At 40.0% G+C, this 21,013-nt stretch overlaps 1 protein-coding gene and 1 long non-coding RNA gene across 2 annotated transcripts in view; one reads left to right on the forward strand and one right to left on the reverse strand.

Annotated features, from left to right (window-relative positions):
- The window catches only part of grid1a (glutamate receptor, ionotropic, delta 1a), a 288,284-nt gene that overhangs the window by 171,331 nt on the left and 95,940 nt on the right, over positions 1-21,013 (forward strand). The window contains exon 3 of the mRNA XM_028468034.1: positions 1,832-2,116. Coding sequence (XP_028323835.1) covers positions 1,832-2,116 — 285 coding nt within the window. The remainder of the gene's footprint in view (positions 1-1,831; positions 2,117-21,013) is intronic.
- Positions 2,559-3,161, reverse strand: LOC114476489 (uncharacterized). Its single transcript, XR_003675599.1, has 3 exons — positions 3,017-3,161; positions 2,704-2,706; positions 2,559-2,604 (listed from the first exon to the last, which is right to left on the reverse strand). It is a non-coding gene; the product is annotated as an uncharacterized LOC114476489 (long non-coding RNA).

Here is a 21,013-nt window from a genome sequence, read left to right on the forward strand (position 1 = left end):
CAATATGATTTCATTATTCTCATGGGTTTTATACAGCAAAGAAACAGCATTCTGCTCTCAAAAGAACACTGCAAGATTTGGGCACAACTTTACGTGGTCTGTGTACTTTACTTCCAGGCTTGTAATGATAAAAATAAACAGAAAAATAAATATAGGCATCATTCAAACACTAAGGGGCGAATTCACTAAAAGTTTATCGGTATTAAAACTTGTGCAAATGTCACTCCATGCGCTAATAAGGGGTACAAACCCCAGGGAATCAGAATCACAATCCATGTAGTGTGTTTCCCTCTGATGACTATGCTGTTGGAGGTCAACACTATGTAATGCAATCTTTTTTGTGACAGCAATGCATGTTTTATTATTGGAATTAATTAAGAGGATAAGAAAAACTTTATTAAACGGAGAACATGAAAAGAGAGGGCAGTGTTACGCATTGATGAAGGGGAAAGGAACAGGGAAGAGGGAGTCAGGGTAGGACTTTTGATATTTAGGAATTTAAGAAGTTATGAACAAATGTAGACCAAACAAGTCTCTACAGCCTTGACTGGATAATAATTAACTACTATATCCAATAACAAACATTTTCTCATTGAATTCCTGACCAATGTTTCCTCTAATGGATGTGATGTATTTAACGTGTTGGAAGAGGATTAAAATGTCTTTTTTTTTAAATACACGCGTAGATAGAATTGTAGCAACCTTTACCATTACTACAGATATTTCCCCTGTGTGTTTGCACATAACTTTAATACCTGCTTCCTAACTGACTTTCCCCATCACCACTCAGTGGAGAGAATGAGGCAGGTAGGAAGAGAAAATAAAGGTTAAACAGCTTGCCGGATTTTTTTTTTATAATCTTATCTAATCCTGTGTTGAATTCACTGTCCTGTGGGTACAAAGAACCACCAGATGTGTGTATCATGTATATATTATCAATATAAATTACATAATCACATAGTTTGAGGTGGCCACATCTCCACTCAGTGCCTTCTATTAAAATAAATGTATTGGCTCCATTGGTGTCATCCTTGTGGGGTGAATACATAATAATTTTCCCATGTTGAGTTGCTGCTTTAAAAATAAGGTGATATGTAAAACTTAGGCATTAATCCACTGAATCTCTAATTCAGTGGTTCTCAACCATTTTTTTTGTCTTGATCCCATTTTCATATCACAAATTGTTGGTGACCCCAGAGACTTTCTTTTTGAAAATTAGTTTATTGATCAATTAGGTTTTTTTTGTGTGTGTGCGTGTGTCACAAATACGAAGTGACAATATGAACCAGCTCAGATACTTTCATACTGCTTGTTTTTGTATATTTGAGGAAGTGGACGTATAGAATATAGTATGTGGTACACTCTAGATCGATTTATCTGCCATTATTGTCACTATTGTTTTGTGTATCATTGTATAATTGTATTATTTTGTGTATATATATATATATATATATATATATATATATAACTGGTGTTTTTGAATGTTTTATTCTTTTTTTATTAAAATAAAATAAAATTACTTGACATTTCAGGCGACCCCCTTTTATTTGTAGGCCACCCCACATGGGGTCATGAGCCCAAGTAAACATTGAGCAACTAACTCCTGCACAGGGATCTGTTCCTAAATGCTGGGTCTGAGATGGAATCTAAGTGTTAAATAAGTGTGGAAAAACATTGCCCCATCTTTGAATAATGTGAAAACATATAGTCCTTCATAAAAACAATTCTCTCTAATAAGTTTATTACCCTGGTTTTCGCCTCTTTTCTTGCATCTTTGGTCCTCTCTAATTATTTTTGCCCTGTGTGTCTTCCACTTTTATTCCCTGCACAGCATGTGAGTTGATGAACCAGGGGATCCTCGCTCTGGTTACGTCTACGGGATGTGCCGCAGCGAGTGCTCTGCAGTCCCTGACAGATGCAATGCACATTCCCCACCTCTTCATTCAAAGAAATGGTGATGGTGCCCCCCGCACCGTGTGCCAGCTCAACCCCAGCCCAGATGGAGAGAGTTACACTTTGGCTGCTCGTCCACCTGTTCGAATCAGCGACGTCCTGCTTACCGTCGTCTCTGAGCTGTACTGGCAAAAGTTCATCGTCTTCTACGAGAGCGACTACGGTAAGTTCAAATGAGCCGACCTGGTATAAAAGCATATTCATTTGCAAAAATGAAAGTAACGGATTACAAGTACTCAAGTTACTGTAATTGAGTTGATTTCATGGATACTTTTTTGAGTATATTTTTAAATCAGTCATTTTACTTGTACTTCAGTACATTTTAAAATAAGTAAAGTAATTTGTTACATTTCTACACCCCAATAATTTTTTGTTTTTGTTTTTAAATAATCGACGGACATTGTGAAACTTATTAAGTAAACATTATAGCCGTAACCGCGTCAAAACAGCTTTTAATGCCGGTTATTTTCTCTGGTTTAGAGTTTATAAATGTAGCTCTACTTAGAGCCTGATAATTTTTATTTTTTTTTTAAGAATTGTATGTTTTGACAAACCTTTTATTTTATACAGATTCCTCTGTGGAAAATAAATTAAGTTCCAATTGTGCAAGATTTCATCTTATTCTTTTTAAGTTTATACATGAGATGTTTACTGTATTTGAATTTGAATTTTTTCCTTTAAAATAAAAAACAAAATAATATTTGAATGTATTGATTATTTTAAAGGGACAATGCACTTTAAATAACATACATGCTGTAAATGAGCCAGATTTAGCCAAAAGAGGTTAGTTTTCATCTGGTGTCCCTGGGCAAATTTTAAAAGACAACTTAGAATGTAAAAGGTATTACAAACAGAGAGAATACAACATGACAAAGGAGAACGAGTATGACAACTAACAATAATTACTGATACAACAAAGCGCTAAGCCAGAACTAACACTTTCACACAGTATATTTCAACGGGAACACAGTTCAAACAAAATAGTTAATCCATACTTAACACAAGAAAAACGAACAATGCACAAGAATCAAAATAAAATAATAATAAAATAGAAGGCTGTCACTATGCAAGGGAACAGTGGCAAGAATTATGACCAAAAATAAACATGGGGGGTGAAAGTAACTAGTAACTTTTACTTTGAGTACTATTTAATTGAGCTACTTTGTACTTGTACTTGAGTATTTTATGTATGACTTTCTTGTACTTGAGTACAACTGCAATCAAGTAACAGTACTTCTACTTGAGTAGGATACATCAGCACTCTTTACGCCTCTGTTCATTTGATGCATTAGCCAAAGATCTGGAGTTTATTTTAAGTGTAAATACTCTGAAACCACATCTAGTGTTTGTGGAAGATTAGGCTGCAGCTTCAGTGAAACCATATTTAGACAGAAGCACAGCAAGTGGAAACGCAGATGAAAGAACATCATCGTTCTCAGACAGACACATAAACACACTCTGCTGAAAAATAAATCACAAGATCAGTGAAAATTGTCAGAGGAAAAAAAAACCATCACAATTTTGGGAGGATTCATCATTAGCAACATCTTCATGAAAGGATGGAGTCTCCGTATAATTGGCCCATTGGAGGCAATTTTGTTGTCCAAGCGGGAAACCCGACAACAATACGTTCCTTACCCTCAGATGTTCTCTTCTTCTCTGTCATTATTCTCATTACCGTGTCCTTCTGGTGTCCTTTTGGTGACAGACATTTGGCTAAAGACAAGATGGATTAGAAGTACTCATTTCCATAGTCGTGCACAGTGAGAAACCTTCACTGATATTCTGCTGTAACCCATCAGGGAAGAAGTCTTTACATCCTCTCATGGTTTATTCTTCTCCAAGAAGATTTTCATATCTAAACTGCTAATGAAAGTCGTTACTGATTTTCACAAACTACCTTTCATTTCTATTAAAGCTTATATCTGGAGTTTCTGAGAAATCAATGTTTATGTATCATTCTTTTGAAATGCGAAAACATATCTAACTACTTTTTTGCTATGGTCTTCTGCCAGTGGTCATTCATATACATTAATGTATATGAATGTATATATCCTGCCTTCGTCCTATAGACCCCTATACAAATGGAAACGAGCGACATGATCGCCCAGCCAATAGGCTTCAACTTTCTGTAGTGCAGTCTGTCAATCAAAGTGAATACGGAACTGTGCATGGAAACAAGGCAGCGCGTCACAACAGCAAACAGGTAAATATGATTTTGGCTCTTACCTGACCCATAGACCTATATCAATGCGACCCGATGTGACCTTGTTATGTTCCGCGATGCGCGTGCAGAAAAGTAGAGGCGTGGCTTCTTGTAGATTGGCAGCGGCAGTGAAAGGAAGTGAGGCTGTTTAAGGTGGGACATCAAGACGTTCTCAGAAACTTCGGATTTCTCCTTTAAGGTGCATTCACACCGAATGCAACTTCAGCAACTCTGGCGACTAGATTACCTTCAAAATTTGTGATGCACCAAAATTCCGGCCACCAAAGATTTTCAGACAAAATTGCCCAAAAGTGCATTTTCAGTTTTTGGCTAAAACACCTTTCTCATGTGTCCTCAGAGATGTTGTGATGGCATGAGTATACTCTGCAATCAGCATGTTCGCTTGTCTGCAAACATGCCAACTTGTCCATGGACTCATGGAGCGTCTTTATTTCAATACGTCTGTTCAGTATTATTTAATGTACGAGTGGGGTTAAACTTTTTTCTTTTCTTTATTTTATATTGTGCATTGTTGGAATGTCAGTGCTAAACAAATATTTTCATATTTTTATAATTGGAAGCATTAAAATTAATTTATACAATTTAAATGTTTTCCTTTTAGTGAGGTTAGTACACATTTAGAGCCATAAATGCATTGGGACTTATAATTTGCATAATAATTTATTTCGGTGTTTCGGTTTTTGGCCTCGGTTTTCTCATTTTCGGTTTTTGGTTTCGGCCAAGAATTTTAATTTTCGGTGCATCTCTATTCAAAATCAATTTTAAATGACGCGACGTCAAGCGGCTTCCCTTCAAGCAGCGCGACTCGCGCGATCTGAGTCGCTGGAAGTTGAAAATGTTGAGCTTTTCAAGCGACTTTGAGTGACGCTGTGTCGTGACATCCAATCGGTAATGACTTTTTCCCTACATCACTTCCACGGTCATCACGTCACTGGGGTAGATGAAGCCATGAAGTGACCAAAAAGTGTGACTATGTTCAAGCGATTCATCACGGGCCATTTAAGCAGCAATAGTCACTGAAGTCACGTTTGATGTGAACACACCTTTAGTCTTCACTGCGTAATGATCGGAAATGTGACCCACTAAGCCACTGTAAATTCTTATGTTAGTGCTACTGTCCCTCTGGATGTCTTTGTATCCTAATATTGTATTTCAATATATGCTAGAGGGGACATAGTAGTGCACTAACCCATAATCTGGATATACACACTGTTTGACCTTTAGTGAGGTCTATCCTTGAGTTTGAGAAAATGACAGCAAGTACACTCTTAGCATAGGCACTGATGGACAAGTGTCTTATTATGTCAGTATGTGTTTAACCATCTGTTTTAGTGCTTTTTTGACTGGGTTTGGCCTTAGTTTCCTTTTCTCTCAGTCCCAGCATGTAATTTCAGATTAATGCAGTGCTGTTTAGAACAACCCTCTGTTGTGGCTATCTCATCAGTTGGGGGAGTTCAGTGACACTGTATAATGATTTTGGGATTAATTAGACATTCTCACTAGAGCTAGTGTGTGATAAATATGAATGCTTAGCTTCTTGAAGCGCTGCATATCACAGTATGTGTTGCTCAATAAAGCTTCAATTTAACAAGGTGTTGTTTGACCAAACAAGCCATTTTTTAAGCTGCTAAATTAGCTCCCAAACAGTGGATGCCATTGACATTTGCAATTGTGTAACAGTGTTTAACTCTCCACTCTTAATTATTGGATGTGGTGTCTAATTAGGTTCCCAGTCAAAAACCTCTAGTAGCCTGCCTAAGTGATGAACACCAACATTGACAAAGAAAGGTAGTCCTTAGAAATCAGTTTTGACACCTCCGACTTGTTGGATCTATACCTGACACGTGTTAATGTTGGGAAAAAGCAGCTTTCTAGCTTCCCATTCAATGACATCTGTGTGTTCGTGTCTTTAATGTGAGTCTTTCTCACTCACATGGTCTCCTTTTTTCCTAGCTAGTCTGATTTCACATTACATGCATTTTTAACATGAAGGTTTTTTTCTGGAGAAATATTTTAAGGGCATTCAAAATGCTATTTCCAAGAGACATGCCAAATATTGTCTGCGAACACAGATAAATACATGTATGCTTGTCAAGTTTTTGACTATAATAAAGTACAAACACAAAATAGAATACAATCAAAGTGATGTTTTTTTATGCACAGTTACAATTGTTTTGCGTGAATGAACAGTAAAATCCTGTTTATTAAGTTTACTGAACTTATACTGAGTTTCCATCCTTTTAGTTAAGCCATTGTTAATAAATACAGGTGATTGTTTTCCTCAGACAAAGTGGTTAAAAATAAAGAAAATTAGCTTAAGAAAAAAAGTTTAGGGTTTTACCTTATAAGTATGACAGCTGTTAACTCATTCACTACCAGCAATTTTCAGTGCAGCCAACCACATATTGCCAGGCGTTTTAGATGATTTTCATTGATCTTTCAAGACCCACAGAATATTTTGTACTATGACAATGTGAAATCTGGAACCAGATTCTGAAAGATTAGAATTTTGTTTCTAGCTTCTTTCATTCTTCCGTAATCAGCAGTTGAATAGAGGCAAGTTTCACACAAATCGCCAGTTTGTGACAAAAAACTGAGAAAAAAGGCTTTTTCTGAAAAAACCTATTAGTGATTTTGAAGCAATTTTCTTTTGTTATAGGGACATCTCAACATTGGCTTCCTACAATAAAACAACTAAAACAACACTGAGACCGGGCTTTTGATGGCAAAATTGTTATTATTTTGCTATCTAGGTCAGAGTTGAATGGTTTGCTTACTGTATTTGGCATTTTGACTTTCAGTAGTCCACGTAGTTCCACACATACTCTGCTGGGAACTTCAGCATCAACTCTAGTAGAGCACATTTTCTGTCTCGTAAACTCTTTTCCTTTTCCTCTGAGCTCTGCCTATTACGTGTGATCTCTCATCCAAAGGTGGGCTACTGCCACCTACATGTCACCAGTTGGTCACTACATCATGGTACAGGCTCGATATTCACGGGAGAACTTCGTCACACTGTCTTCTAGCAACCCCAGCCGAAAAACACAATTGACATCTTTACACGTCATTGGCAGTCAACGTTATTAAACCAAATTATGTCAATGGCAGTCAATGAGTTAATGCACAAAGCAAAGTTTATAACCCCAAAGGCGCTTTTCACCAGGATGACCGTAAGTTTATCAAGTTTTCAAATTTTACTATCAATTTTTCAAACAAATTTCTTCTTCAGCTACCACAACCTGGACCGCCAAGGAGTGGTTATATACATCCTTTGCTGCCAAAATGTCCGTGACCCTTTAGGCATAGAGTACATCAGTTTGGATTTATACAGAATTTTTGTTGGTCATTTCATCTCTATTAACAGTTTCTCTGACTTTTTCTTCTTCTTTTTTTCTGTTTTGGTGAATCATTATCAAGCAGCAGAAGACCTGCAGGGAATTCAGTTTCCACGAGAAAAGAAAGAAACTTGACCTTCTTCTGTTGCACTGTGGTCAAGTAGATTAACTTTAGAAGCAATTTCAGCAACTGGTGCATGTCTGTTGGGTCACACTGGCCTACTTTTATTCCCCATGCAGTTGAGCCTCAGCTGTCCATGACCCATCACCAGTCTAATGTTTTTTCTTCCTTGGATTCCTTTTGATTGATACTGACGATCTGGAACTTACTAGCACTGACTTTTCCTGCTTTGTCAATGTTAAAACAAAACAAAATGTTTTTTTTTTTTTTACCTAGCATTACTTGGCAAAGACCAACTTGATGCTTATTGGTTGGCTATATGAAAAGGTTTGCCCCCATTCGACTATCAACATTAAAAATAGATCTTTAACTATACTTCTTGAACCCTAATGTATTTTCTTATGTCTGCTTTAAAGCTGCTGGAGACTTTAAATCTTTATCCGATAAATCCAGAGTGTAGGCATCATAGATCAGTGAATTAAAGGTCATTTGCTTGAAAAAAGGTTGAAATTGTTGCTCGAAAGTTTGTTTCGGTGTCCACCCTTGACATGTTCAGAAAACTCATTTTTGGTGTTTTCACAGACTGCAAGTTGTCAAAGCAAAGATGTTTATTATGGGACTTACACGCAAATATGGTCTTGTCAGCGTAGAACTTTTAATGCTGTTGTTTCCAATGACCTGGACATCACCTCACACAGATGACTAGATTTATTCACAAAATCAATAACCCTGATACATGTATAGCTACAAGTACGATTGAGGTTCTGTGCTTCCTTCACAGCAGACTGCTCTGGACGCCGAAGACATCTTTCTCTTTCTGACTTTCTTGTTCTTCTGGTACTTTTCCACCTACAGTTTAGAGTCCAGGGGTGGGGGTACGAACCCCCCTCTGTGATTTGATTTCAAATCAACAAAAGAAACAATTTCTTTAAAAACTGTTAACAGCTAAACAGACTATCATGCCACCACATTTTATGTTTATCCTTATCTGGATCCCTGTAGTGTATTAAAACTGGATATTGTGCACAAACTTAGAATGGACTTCTTATAAATCATTCAGGTTACCATGTCCTGTTCCCCTTAAGAAATACGATGCACTTACACTTTGGCACATTGCCATCATGAGCTTATTTTTTATCAAGCCGAGGTTAAGGTGACAGCGAAAGTTTAGAACTGAGGGAAACTGCTGCAAATAACTTAAGATGTAACTGTCAAAAAGCAGTAACGAAAAAATACATTTCATCATCTGTCACATCTTGTTCGGATTTAACAGGTAATAGTGTTGCAGCTGGCACATGCTGTGGACACAAATATAGATGGATAATGGTTGAAATATATATTAGCGGCTGTAAACACTGGTAGCAGCTTGTAGCAGGACATGTTTGTATGTGTGATATCTGGAAAACAGGTCATTTTCATCAAAACCAGTGTAAGAAAAGTGTGTTTGTGTGGAATGATCTGACCTGATTTCACCTTTAGTCCATTATACTCACTGGTCCACAGTGGTGCAGTGGTAAAAAATGTCTTAAAAACGCCCCCTGGCTAGGTCGGAAACAAACAGTCATTTGGTCTTTTTTATTGCGTTGCTTCTACTATGGCTTAAGGGAGGTCTTTGTAATGGTATTAATGTGTTGGAGTAAAAGTCGTGGGGATAATTTAGATCACTGGCATTGCCGAGGGATGTCTTCCTTTACTCATTCAAAATTAATTTGATGACTGCTGGTAACTGTCTTTAAGATACATGCTAATGTCGGAGCATTAAAAGTATTTAGACTGTTTCCCTTCTTTTGATGTAAAAAGCAACCATCTAAGGAAATCTTCATTACTCACTTATCTGTTAAAGGATATTAGGGCTTTGATGCATTCCCAGTTTGGTTACAACATGGGCAGGTTGCTTATCCATTTAGAAAGTGAATCAATACCTGTTTTTGGATATTTTGGAGGCAAAAAAACCCCACATGTTCTACTTTGTGTGCCTCATTTCAAGTATTTTTATGTTTATATAAATACATTTACAGTAGGAGCATGTCATGATAAGACGGATGATTGCTACAATAAGTTTATTTCAGGCTTGAACAAAGATGGATGGATCAGTACACTGCCATGACAGCAGTTTACTGATGATACATTAGTCTTTACAAGAAGATGTTTGAGTAAATCAAAAACCTTCTCTGTAAGCTTTAGGAGTTTTCCATTGAAGCTCATTCTTAAAACCCAGCAAATAAAGATGTATCTATATACTCAAGGAATTCCTGATGCATTTGCCTTCAGAGAGTGGCAGTAATACTCGGCTCTGCAGAAGCACTTTCACATGTGACTACAGCTTTAAATGCTGGGTGTCTGACCTCCAGGCCAAAGTAAATCTCAGAGTAATGAAGTATGTCGAGGAAGTCATTCATTCTAGTCAACAATGAATGCGTCGGATGCACCAAAACAAAGCACATGATGTAAACATCCAAAGAAGCCTTTTTTTTAGCCAAATATCTTTTTGGCTAAAGAAATAACCCCATGTCTTTACCATTGTAGCTTCAATGCAGAAAAGATTGCAGTCGTGTAACTAGAAAACATTTTCTATAGTTTTTAGCCTTTGAATGCGAGCCAATAATCCTAAAAACCCCTGTTGTGAATATGATTTATAAATACAAAATTAGTTTTGTCATATTTCTTAAACATCTCATATTTTCTGATTTTCTTCTTTGCTATCAGCCACTTCATCATCAAGAGTATCAGAAGTCTTTGTTACCAATGCTTGTTTAGCTCCTTTGAGCGAAATATTAATTGAGAGCGATGCTTTATAGCATTGTTTGTGTTTTTATGTCTTCTTTTTCTAAGGACATAAAAATAACATGTTCAACAAAGCCAGGAGAAAGACAATGCATCTCTTCTCAGATATGTGAAATACAAATCCCTGGGGAATAAATAAACATGATTTATTATGTTGTGCTGCTATGTAAGGTTATGTTTAATGATATGCAGGGTCATACACGCCCATGCAGTGACGGTTCAGGTTTTTGACCTGGAAGTTGTACAAGGTTCAGCTCTCCAGCTATAGTTTTAAAACATGTATGTTTTTTTTTAATGATTTATACTTTAATAGTTGTATGGAGGAGGTTTGTCTGTGTTTGAAGTGAGTTATTATGCTTGAAAATATAAATGTTCAGATTTTGTTATCTTTATGGGTATGACATTTGTGTCATGATTGAATGCCAAGAAATATCGCTTCATAAAAAAAAAAAAAATCTCTTCAAAGAAACAAAACCAATTCATTCATGTGACATTCAAAAAATGTATTTCATTGGATTAAATTTTTTTTTGATTGAGTAATAAAGACAACTCTTTACATTTAGAGTATCCAGGGATAAGTCACAAAAAAGCATATTTGGTGTTGACCTGTCATACTTATTTATGTGCTTATGAACTGACACAAACTGACATGATATAATGATATACTTACAGAAAAAGAACAGCATTGGCCAGTAAACTGCCAACAAATCATACAGAATTACGTGTGGCTTCCTATTTCTAATGCCAAATTGAGCATTTTACATTGTAAAATAGCATGATTTATTATTTATTTCATGAACATCTAGTTTTCCACTATTAATCAAGAGTGCATAAAAGACATTTTGAACTTCATTAATTTCTTGGAGAATAAAAACAGGACTTGCACAAGGGCCCAGTATAAAGTTTCCATCCTTCCTGAAGGAGTGTTTGGGGAATCTGCATACAAGAAGTGTGCCATCATTTAATCATAACCAGGAAAGACAGTGTCTGAGAAAAGGCGAAAGAAAATCTTTGCGATAGGGTTGATTTCCTTGTGTATCAGTTTGCTCTTTGGCAGGTCAGTCTGAGTTAATCTGCTATTAGTCCTGAATATGGAGCAGATACATCAGTCTTTGTCCTCCCTACGGTGATGGTTTCTCTCTTGGAGGAGGGGAGTATTATATAGGCTGCTATTAGGTGTGAGATTGATTAAGCAGCTTTTGGTGCCAAGTAGGGGGCGGTTCTTAAAGTAAAACATGCATTTATAACAGCGACGGGATCAGAACATGACCAAAAACAGAGTATAACTCCAGCAGAAATTGTAGCAAGTCATTTATGAAGGTGATCAAGAATGCTGTAGAACTTTATGTGTAACCATCGCTTTCGTCAATATTATTAACTACTTTATGTTGAATCTCTGGCCTATTTAGGTCATTGGGTCCTTAACATCTCGCATCTTCTTTGTGTCCATTCATTGTTTGGCATATAGCGATAAAAAGATGGGCATATATAATATACGGTAGAGATACCCATAAAAACATTTATGAAACCTGATATTACGATTGATGGTTTCTTTTTTACTTATTTTTGTAATGTCATTATAGAGTAGGGGTGTGCATTGCCATGAATATGACAATGCAATTTACCATTTGCATGTCACGGTACAATATTTCCCAATATGATATACTGTATATCGTGATATATTACAATATCAATAATTACAAATTTCACCTTTACATGTACAAAATGGTATGAAATACAATTTATTTAATGTTTTTTTAAACTTGCGAGATTAAGTAAATGGCAACTAACCAATATGGTTTAAACAATGGGAAACATGTCTGCAAAAGACTCACCAGTGGCTGACGGTTTCAAATGATCTATTCAGAGAGCTCCCGTGTTTGAGAAGCTAACGATAGCATGGTGGAGGAGGAGCGGCCGCACACGTGACTCTTGCTCGGGTGAGGAGCTGTGCAGTGAAATAGATATAGATGGTGCGCTAGCGCCCCCTCACACCCTGAGGTCAAAAGTTGAATAGGTTTCATTTCGGGGCAGTCCAGAAGTGATGACTCCTCACAGACAAATTCAGAGGAACAATCAATTCTTGTTTCCATTTATTACAAAAATTCACAGAAACCCTCTGCTGCCAGAATGAATATCCTGTGTTTTATCACTGGAATTAATCACATTCATCCAATGTCATATTTCAGTCCCATGCACCACTGCTTGCCCACAGTCAGAGCAGACAGAATGTAGGAAACATTTTGTTGACTCTGCATCCCGACAACAACAATTCGTTGAGATTACCAAAGTTTACTGACCAAAACCTCTTTTCAACAGCTTTTAATAAGTGAATAAGTTTTTCTTTTGTTTTCTGTATTCTGGAGCTTAGCAAAGTTTCAAATTCATTTTAGAAATATTTTATTTCATATTTGACCTTAATTGTTTATACCAAGCACAGATTTTACAGGGTTTAAATGATTAAAATCAACACCATAGATTTTGTAAGGAAATATGTTTTTGTAGTCACTTTGTTATTTTTGTTTTATTCCGTTATTTCGTTAATTGTTATCCATCGATCAGAAAACTCCTCAGCATTATCACATATTACATACCTTTTTATTCCCTTCTTTTATATCTTATATTGTAATATAATGTGTATTAATGTGTTTAAGGCATTGGTTGTAAGCAATGTGACTTTACTCCACACTACATGTGTAGAAACATTGAAAGATTCCTTTTTATCTTTGGGTTTCTCTCGCCCGTTGACTCTCAGGTTCATTCGATCACTTATCACTAAAAGTGACCAGCCTGAACTTGCCTTTCATATCATTACACAGGTGATGCTTTTAATGTCAGACTGCGATGACTTTTCCTTCACACATTGCTTTCAAGTCTCTGTTGACCTTGGCAGTATTTCTGGGATTTTTTATTTTTATTTTTTGTCCTAACAGGAGTTCATATCGAACAATCAAACCAGAAATACTTTTTAGACTGAATTCTTATTTTAAATCTTGACTTTGGCACATATTTTATTATTTGTTGTTTTCAAGTTTTGTTATTTTGTTGCATTTTTGTTTAATTTTTTTGCATTTAATAGTCTCTGAGCCAAAGGTTTCCTCTTTGTGCAAAGTTACCATGGCCACAAATGCTTTTCTGATCTATGTCTGTAGGAAAGGCAACTGTGTCCATCTGCTTCACAATCCCAGAGTAAACACCATTACCTCATCATTGCCAAACTGGGAATGGAAGATTGACTCACTTTGTCGATGTACTATTACTTTGTATCTGGATTTAATTTGAACAAATCTGATTCTCTCTGTCCTGACTGTTGTACTCAATCTCGTCACCGTTAAAGACCGTAACTATAAACGACCCGTTCACACGTTTGTTCCAGCTCCTGCATGGTGGATGATGACAATGTTTTCAGCTAGTTCTTTTCTCTAAATGTTTCAGGCATGTTCAGCTGCAATTTTCAGTTCATGTTGAAGATTACTGACTTAATAATGGCTTCTACATGGTGTCACTGATAATGTAGTGGACTGGTCTGGACAGAAAATGCCAGGGATGAAATGCACATCTCAGATCCGATCCGGATCAAACTCTGGTGGGGTAATTGAGGAACTAACCCAACGTAACATTCAAATAATGTCAATTACGAACTGAGATGAGAATTTTAGAAATGTTGCTACACATGAGAGATAGGGTTTTTATTTTTTTTTATTTTAAACTGATTCAGAATATGTATATTGATTCAGATTCCTTCCAATATTTGATGGAAACTTCCGTGGCGCAAAGTCAATCGTTAGTTAAAATTATGTCAAAATCTAGTGAGCACTCCTGTTGTAATCCTGCAAACAAACAAATAAATAAATGCCAGTGAAAATATTACCTCTCTGGCAAAAGTAATAATGAGTGGATTTAGCGACCGCTATAGCACCTGGATGCATCTCTTCTGGAGCCTGTTTTGTTGCTGTCGACCATACAGATATATTTAGGCAAGTTGCTACAGCTGTCTCAATTTTGTCAAAATGTCAATTAAAAGGTCAAAGGAGGAGTTACACCCTATACCTCAGATGGCAAATTCATTTCAGAAGACGAGTTCCCTTTCAGTCGATTCACTCAGTACAACACATATAGTGTGGGATATCACGCCCCCGCGTGGCCTACTGAAGAAAACCTCTAATCACGCCTTTAAGGCAGATGATCTGTGATGATGTAAATGAGGCTCCGCCTGCCTCATAAATACGCTGTCATCACAGTCATCCTTCAGTTCTTACGCTCTTCACCTCGCTAAGAACACCTCTACCGAGTGGAGCTAACAAGCTGCTGCTAGTTAGCTCTGTCTCTGCCTTGGCTACTGCCTACTTAGAATTAGTTTACTGCCCCTGTTGGTGTTAGCAGCTGCTGCTGCCGCCCGCGGAGCGCTAATTCTATTAACAAGCTTCGGTGTATCAAAATGAGCACGAAGGCTAAAGAAAGGAAGAAGTCTTCTGTTCGCCCCTGTTCTCAGGGGTGCGGCTTCTCTTTACACGATAAGGACCAGCACAAAGCATGTCCCGTCTGCCTGGGAATAGTCCACGCCAGGAGAGCGTTGACACAGCCCGAGTCCTGTGCATTTTGTCGCCAGCTTCGGCGTTCAACCTTGGAAAGGCGGGTCGCTTTCGTGGAGAAGGTTCTGGGAAAAGCTGCGGTCGCACGGCACGACCCTCTCCTATCCGAGTCTAGGGACCCGGCTTCGTCCGAGTCTGATGATAAGAAACCTGTGGTCGAAGTCCCCGCTACTAGCTGGGCTGACCACATGGAGTACGTGCACGGGTTGGCCGAGGTCGAGCCGGAGTTCTCCGAGGGCTCTAACCTGCCTCTGGTAGGACTAGAAGCCGACCGTGAGGACGATGACGTGCTGGACATCGGTCTGGACGTTCATGGTTTGTCGGAGGATGAGCTAGATGCGTTGTCGCCTGGGGAATGTGCCACCGCTACTGCGCCGGTTAACCAGGACGACACATCTTTGTGCCGCCGTGCAGCTGAGAGACTGGAAGTGGAGTGGCCCTCTTATCCCCCGGTTCAAAAACCGCCACGGTTTGTGGGATTTTTTCTCCCTCCCGAGCCTAGGGCGGTTAAGAATAGCCTGCCCATGTTCCCGGATTTGATCTCATGTTGACATCAACATGGAACAAACCACTGTCTACCCGCGTCACTGTGCCCGGCTATGGACAGTATTTAGATTTAGATGGAGCGGAAAAGGCTGGCTTAGTCAACCCTCCACCTATGGAGCCTTTTCTGGCTGCGTATCTGGCGCCTTCTCACAACCATGGTGTGAGCGGCCCCACATCGCTTCCTTCCAAGCACTGTAGATTTTCCTCCTCACAGCTGGATAAAACACAGTCTCCCAAGCACAAACCCCCCATGCACACAAATGCACATCTGTTACCTCTGTTTATAAACCCCAGTTTGGGTGTGTTGAATGTTTCTCAGGTAACTGTAAAGTTTTGCAATGTTAGTCACTTTCACGGTGCCACTTTAAAGGTTCACTCTGTGCCGACTGCAAATATACCCATGTGGCACTCAATAAAAAGTGCATTTTGTATGAAATAACAAAGAAAAACAAAACAAGCTCCAACTCATATAAACCTGGTCGGTCAGGTGAGGCTGCTACCCCCCAGGACGCTAGTGGGCAGCAGCACTCCACCCACAGTGCTACAGGTCAGTCCGCTCGCTGCCCACCTTCCCAGGTGGCGCGCATGCGCACTCAACCCTTGGGTAGAGAGGACCGTTGCTATGGGCTACCGGTTACAGTTCCGGGTCAGACCTCCACGCTTCACTTCTGTAATAAACACAGTGGTAAAGAAAGAGGCTGCAGCGGTAATGAGGGAGGAAATACACACGCTTTTGAGCAAGAAAGCGGTGAGAGTGGTGCCCGCTTCGGAGGTGAAAAGAGGTTGGTACAGCCGTTATTTCATTATTCCGAAGAAAGGGGGGGACTCCGTCCTATATTAGACCTGCGATTGTTGAACAGGTATCTGCGGACGTACAGGTTCAAGATGCTAACACTCAGACAGCTACTGAGCGCTATCAATCCGGGGGATTGGTTCACAACTATCGATCTCACGGACGCTTATTTTCATGTGGCAATACACCCGGACCACAGGCAGTTTCTAAGGTTTGCATTCGAAGGTGTAGCCTACGAATACCTTGTGCTTCTGTTCGGTTTGTTGCTCGCCCCTCCCACCTTTACCAAATGTGTCGAGGCGGCGCTAGCTCCTATGCGGGAGAAAGGCGTGCGTGTCTTAGCCTATCTGGACGACTGGGCTCTGTTAGCGGGTTTGAGAGAGCAGTCAACAGCAGATCTGTCTTTTGTTCTGTCCCATATCCGAGCTCTGGGCTTTTCAGTGAACATGAAAAGAGCTTGCTGACCCCGAGTCAGCAGTTTTCTTTCCTCGGTCTGGAGATATGCTCTTTAACCGGCCGAGCGTGTCTGTCGGAGGGCAGGGTGGCCTCGTTCCACCGCTGCCTTGCTCATTTTCAACTGGGACGCAAACTACGTTTCCGATTGGTCCTGCAGCTTTTGGGCATGATGGCGTCTATGATTGCTGTAGTGCCGCTCGGACTGTTAAAGACGCGCGCTTTTCAGCGCTGGTCTCGCTCACACCGGCTGTGTCCACAGCGTCACCTCCAGCGGATGTTGATAATAACTCCGTCTTGTATGATGGCTCTCCACCCTTGGAGGGATCCCGGGTTACTAAGCCAGGGCTCCCCGGTAGGGAGGGTGTGCTTTCGCAAAGTGGTGACCACAGATGCCTCCCTGATAGGATGGGGGGCTCTGTGCAACGGAGCAGCAGTGCGAGGACTCTGGACCTCAGTACAGAGCAGGCTTCACATAAATTATCTGAAGCTGCTGGCAGCTTTCTTGGCCCTGAAGTATTTTCGCTCTGTGCTATCAGACCAACATGTTCTGATCAGGACGGACAACACAACAGTGGTCTCGTACATAAACAGGCAAGGGGGTACACGATCACTTCCCCTGCTAAAACTGACTCACTCTCTGTTGATGTGGGGCAGTGTTCATTTTCTGTCTCTGAGAGCCACTCACGCCTGAACCTGGGGGCAGACCTTCTCTCCAGAGGGGGTCCTCTTGTGAGAGAGTGGAGATTACACCCTTTGGTAGTGGCTCAGATATGGGTTCGATTTGGCAGGGCGGAGGTGGACCTCTTTGCTTCCAGGGCAAACACCCACTGCCCCCTGTTCTTTTCCATAACAGACCACAATGCACCTCTTGGGATGGATGCGCTAGCGCACCCATGGCCCAACATGCTCCTGTATGCGTTTCCCCCAGTAGAAATGATACTGCCTGTGTTGGAGAGAGTGCGTCGTCAGGGTCTGTCCCTGATTCTGGTGGCCCCTCGGTGGCCTGCGAAATCATGGTATGCCGAGATAATCAATCTACTGGCAGCGGAGCCGTGGCAGCTTCCTCTACGCAGGGACCTCCTTTCTCAGGCAGGTGGAGAAGTGGTTCATCCACGTCCGGAATTGTGGCAGCTACATGCCTACCTGATGAACGGTCAAATTTAATTGCTCAGGGTCTGCCCCCAAGTGTGGTGGCAACGATCCAGAGTGCTAGGGCATCATCCACTCGTGGCTTATATGCTTATAAATGGCGAGCATTTGAGCAATGGTGTCAGGACCGAGATGTACTCCCATTTCAGTGTTCAATTGTGGAGGTTTTGACTTTTCTTTAGGAATTGTTGGATAAAGGTCTGTCCTTTTCCACTATTAAGGTTTATTTGGCGGCTATATCTGCCTGCCATGTTGGTTTCAATGGAGTGACGCCAAGTGCGCATCCGCTGGCCATGCGTTTTTTTAAAGGGAATTTGCCGGCTGAGGCCTGTGGTGAAATCAATCATTCCCTCATGGGATTTAACTGTAGTGCTGGATGCTCTCTGTGGCCCCCTTTTGAGCCTATGGAGTCAGCAGATATGAAATTTCTTTCATATAAGACTGCACTACTTCTCGCTTTGACCTCCGCTAAGCGAGTGGGCGATCTTCATGCTTTATTAATTAAATTAAATTAAATCGGGCTTTCGCCTTTAATTGGCCATGTAATGTTAGTACATTATTGGAATTTGTCTTCTGCACTTAACCCATCCCTGAGGAGCAGTCGGCAGCCATTTTGCGGCGCCTGGGGAGCAGTTCGGGGTTAAGGGACTTGCTCAACATCCCACAGTGACGGCCCCGGTGAGGCTTGAACCGGCAACCCTCCGATTACAAGCCCAGCGTTCTTAACCACTAGGTCTTCAGTTACCTAAGGGTGTGAGAGCATATTCGACCAGGGGTGTATGTACATCGTGGGCTTTGTTTAGGGGGGTATCTTTAAGTGACATCTGTCATGTTGCCTAGTTGGTCATCACCACACACTTTTGTTCGGTTTTACCGTCTGGATGTAACGGCCCCTTCGGTGGCCCATTCGGTTCTTTCCACTGGGTCTAGCATGCACTAGAGGTGCTGGAGGTTGATTTCCGGTTCATAGCTGCTCTGCGGGGCGTGTATACATGTCCCATACTATTTGTGTTGTACCGAGTGAATCGACTGAAAGGGAACGAAATGTTATGTCTATAACTTCTGTTCCCTGAAGGAGAGGAACGAGGTACAACACTTCTTTGCCCCGCTACACAGATGGGCTCGGTGAAGAGTGGCTACTGAACTGAAGGATGACTGTGATGACAGCGTATTTATGAGGCAGGCGGAGCCTCATTTACATCATCACAGATCATCTGCCTTAAAGGCGTGATTAGAGGTTTTCTTCAGTAGGCCACGCGGGGGCGTGATATCCCATACTATATGTGTTGTACCTCGTTCCTCTCCTTCAGGGAACAGAAGTTAGAGACATCACATTTCGTTTTCGATGATGTTGAAAAATGTCATTTTAGTTTAGATTCACCTTATAATTTGTAACATTTCAAGTGATTGAAAATGTTGACTATTTTCCCTTACTTTACCATAGTGGTAGTGTTGTAGTACTCGAGACCGGTCTTGCAGATCTTAATGTTCTTGATCTTGTTTCGGACTCGAAAGCATCTTTACTCGGTTTAGTCTTGGTCTCGAAGTGCCCAGATGGGATTTTTTGTCAAGACCAGAACTGATTTCTGCTATTCTTTAACTTTAATAATGTGATAAAGAAGAGAAGAACTTGGTAAAACGATAAATATCTTGGATTCATGCGTTACCTTTTATTTTTGTCTGTGAAATCTTTTTTAAAGAAACTAAAACTATTCTTTCACGGTTCAACCTTGTCATGGTTTTTGAAATGGATTTTTTCTTGTCTCGGTCTTGGGTTGTCTTGGTCTTGGTCTTGGTCTTGGTCTTGGGCTTGACCCGGTCTCTACTTCCGAAAGTCTTGGATAATGTGGTCTTGAGCACAACACTAGTATGTGGTGTGTCATCATCTATTGTAGCACGTTTCATTTAATAAAAACCAGGAAAACCATTTCATTTACTCCCTGAGCGCGGAGCTATTTCTGGGTAGTTAATGTAGCCGTCCTGAAATACACCCTTGCTTACTAATAACATAGCAGTGGGTGACATAGACAGCAGATTGGTCATTGGTAGCATCTTCAAAACTGCTGCGGTCAATCAGAACCCATGAGCAAAACCTTAACCATAAGTGGTTCCCGGGTGTTACACTGAATACCAAGTATGTACCAGATATTATTTCACACATTAGTGGTTTATGTTTATTTCATGTTTATGGTCAACCTCGTATTTTACATAAAACACATCCCACACTACTGCTGTCCTACTGACCTCATATACTGCATGTGTTTGGACTAAACGCCCTTCTGCCACTGGGTCAGATCAACAAAGCCTTGAATCTAACTTGTATATAATTACTGATTGTAATTGTTCCAAGAATTACAGTAATCATCCAAACAGACCTGTGTCACTGCCTCGGAGTAAACAGGTTAGTTTAACACAGCCACTTTCTTGGCTTTTCCGCATGGATTGCTGCATAGCTCCATGGCTGGCTCAGTTAAAGCCTCAGAGACTTTGTAACATAATATTCTCATATCAGCCTAGCTTTAATCCAAGAGGGACTCATTAGTTTAGTTTCACAAGATGATAGAGCTGAAAAATCTCATTGAGCCTCTTCATATGCTGTTTCTCATTCCGTCTTTGCTATCCTACTTTTAAAGTATGATAGGCAGGACACATTTTTTAATGACAGAATGTGCAAATAGGCAGCAAAATGTATGAAACATTTTATTACATTTCAGGCCAAGGGTTTATTTTGGTATCTGAAACTTTCAGACAGATTTGTGTTTAGCAATAACGCTTGGGTTAACAAAAATCAGCCCTCTAATTCTACGTTAATCCTCTTTTCTGCAGCCCTGTCCATGGCTAAACTGGTAGCCCAATAAAAAAAAGTCTGGTTTTGGAATGCTGGCTTTGAAGGCCTGTGTTCTGATCAGATTCTGATAGTAGTTATTACAATGTAGCTGTCCTTTGGCTTTGATTTCAGATTAACTAAGCCTTTATTTATCTTTTTTTTTTTATTTTCCGAAAAGTTTTCCCTCAGATTATGAAAATTATGGATCAGTTCCTCTTATGTGTTGCCTA

Source organism: Gouania willdenowi, chromosome 15 (genome assembly GCF_900634775.1).
Source record: "Gouania willdenowi chromosome 15, fGouWil2.1, whole genome shotgun sequence".
NCBI classification, from domain to species: Eukaryota; Metazoa; Chordata; class Actinopteri; order Blenniiformes; family Gobiesocidae; genus Gouania; species Gouania willdenowi.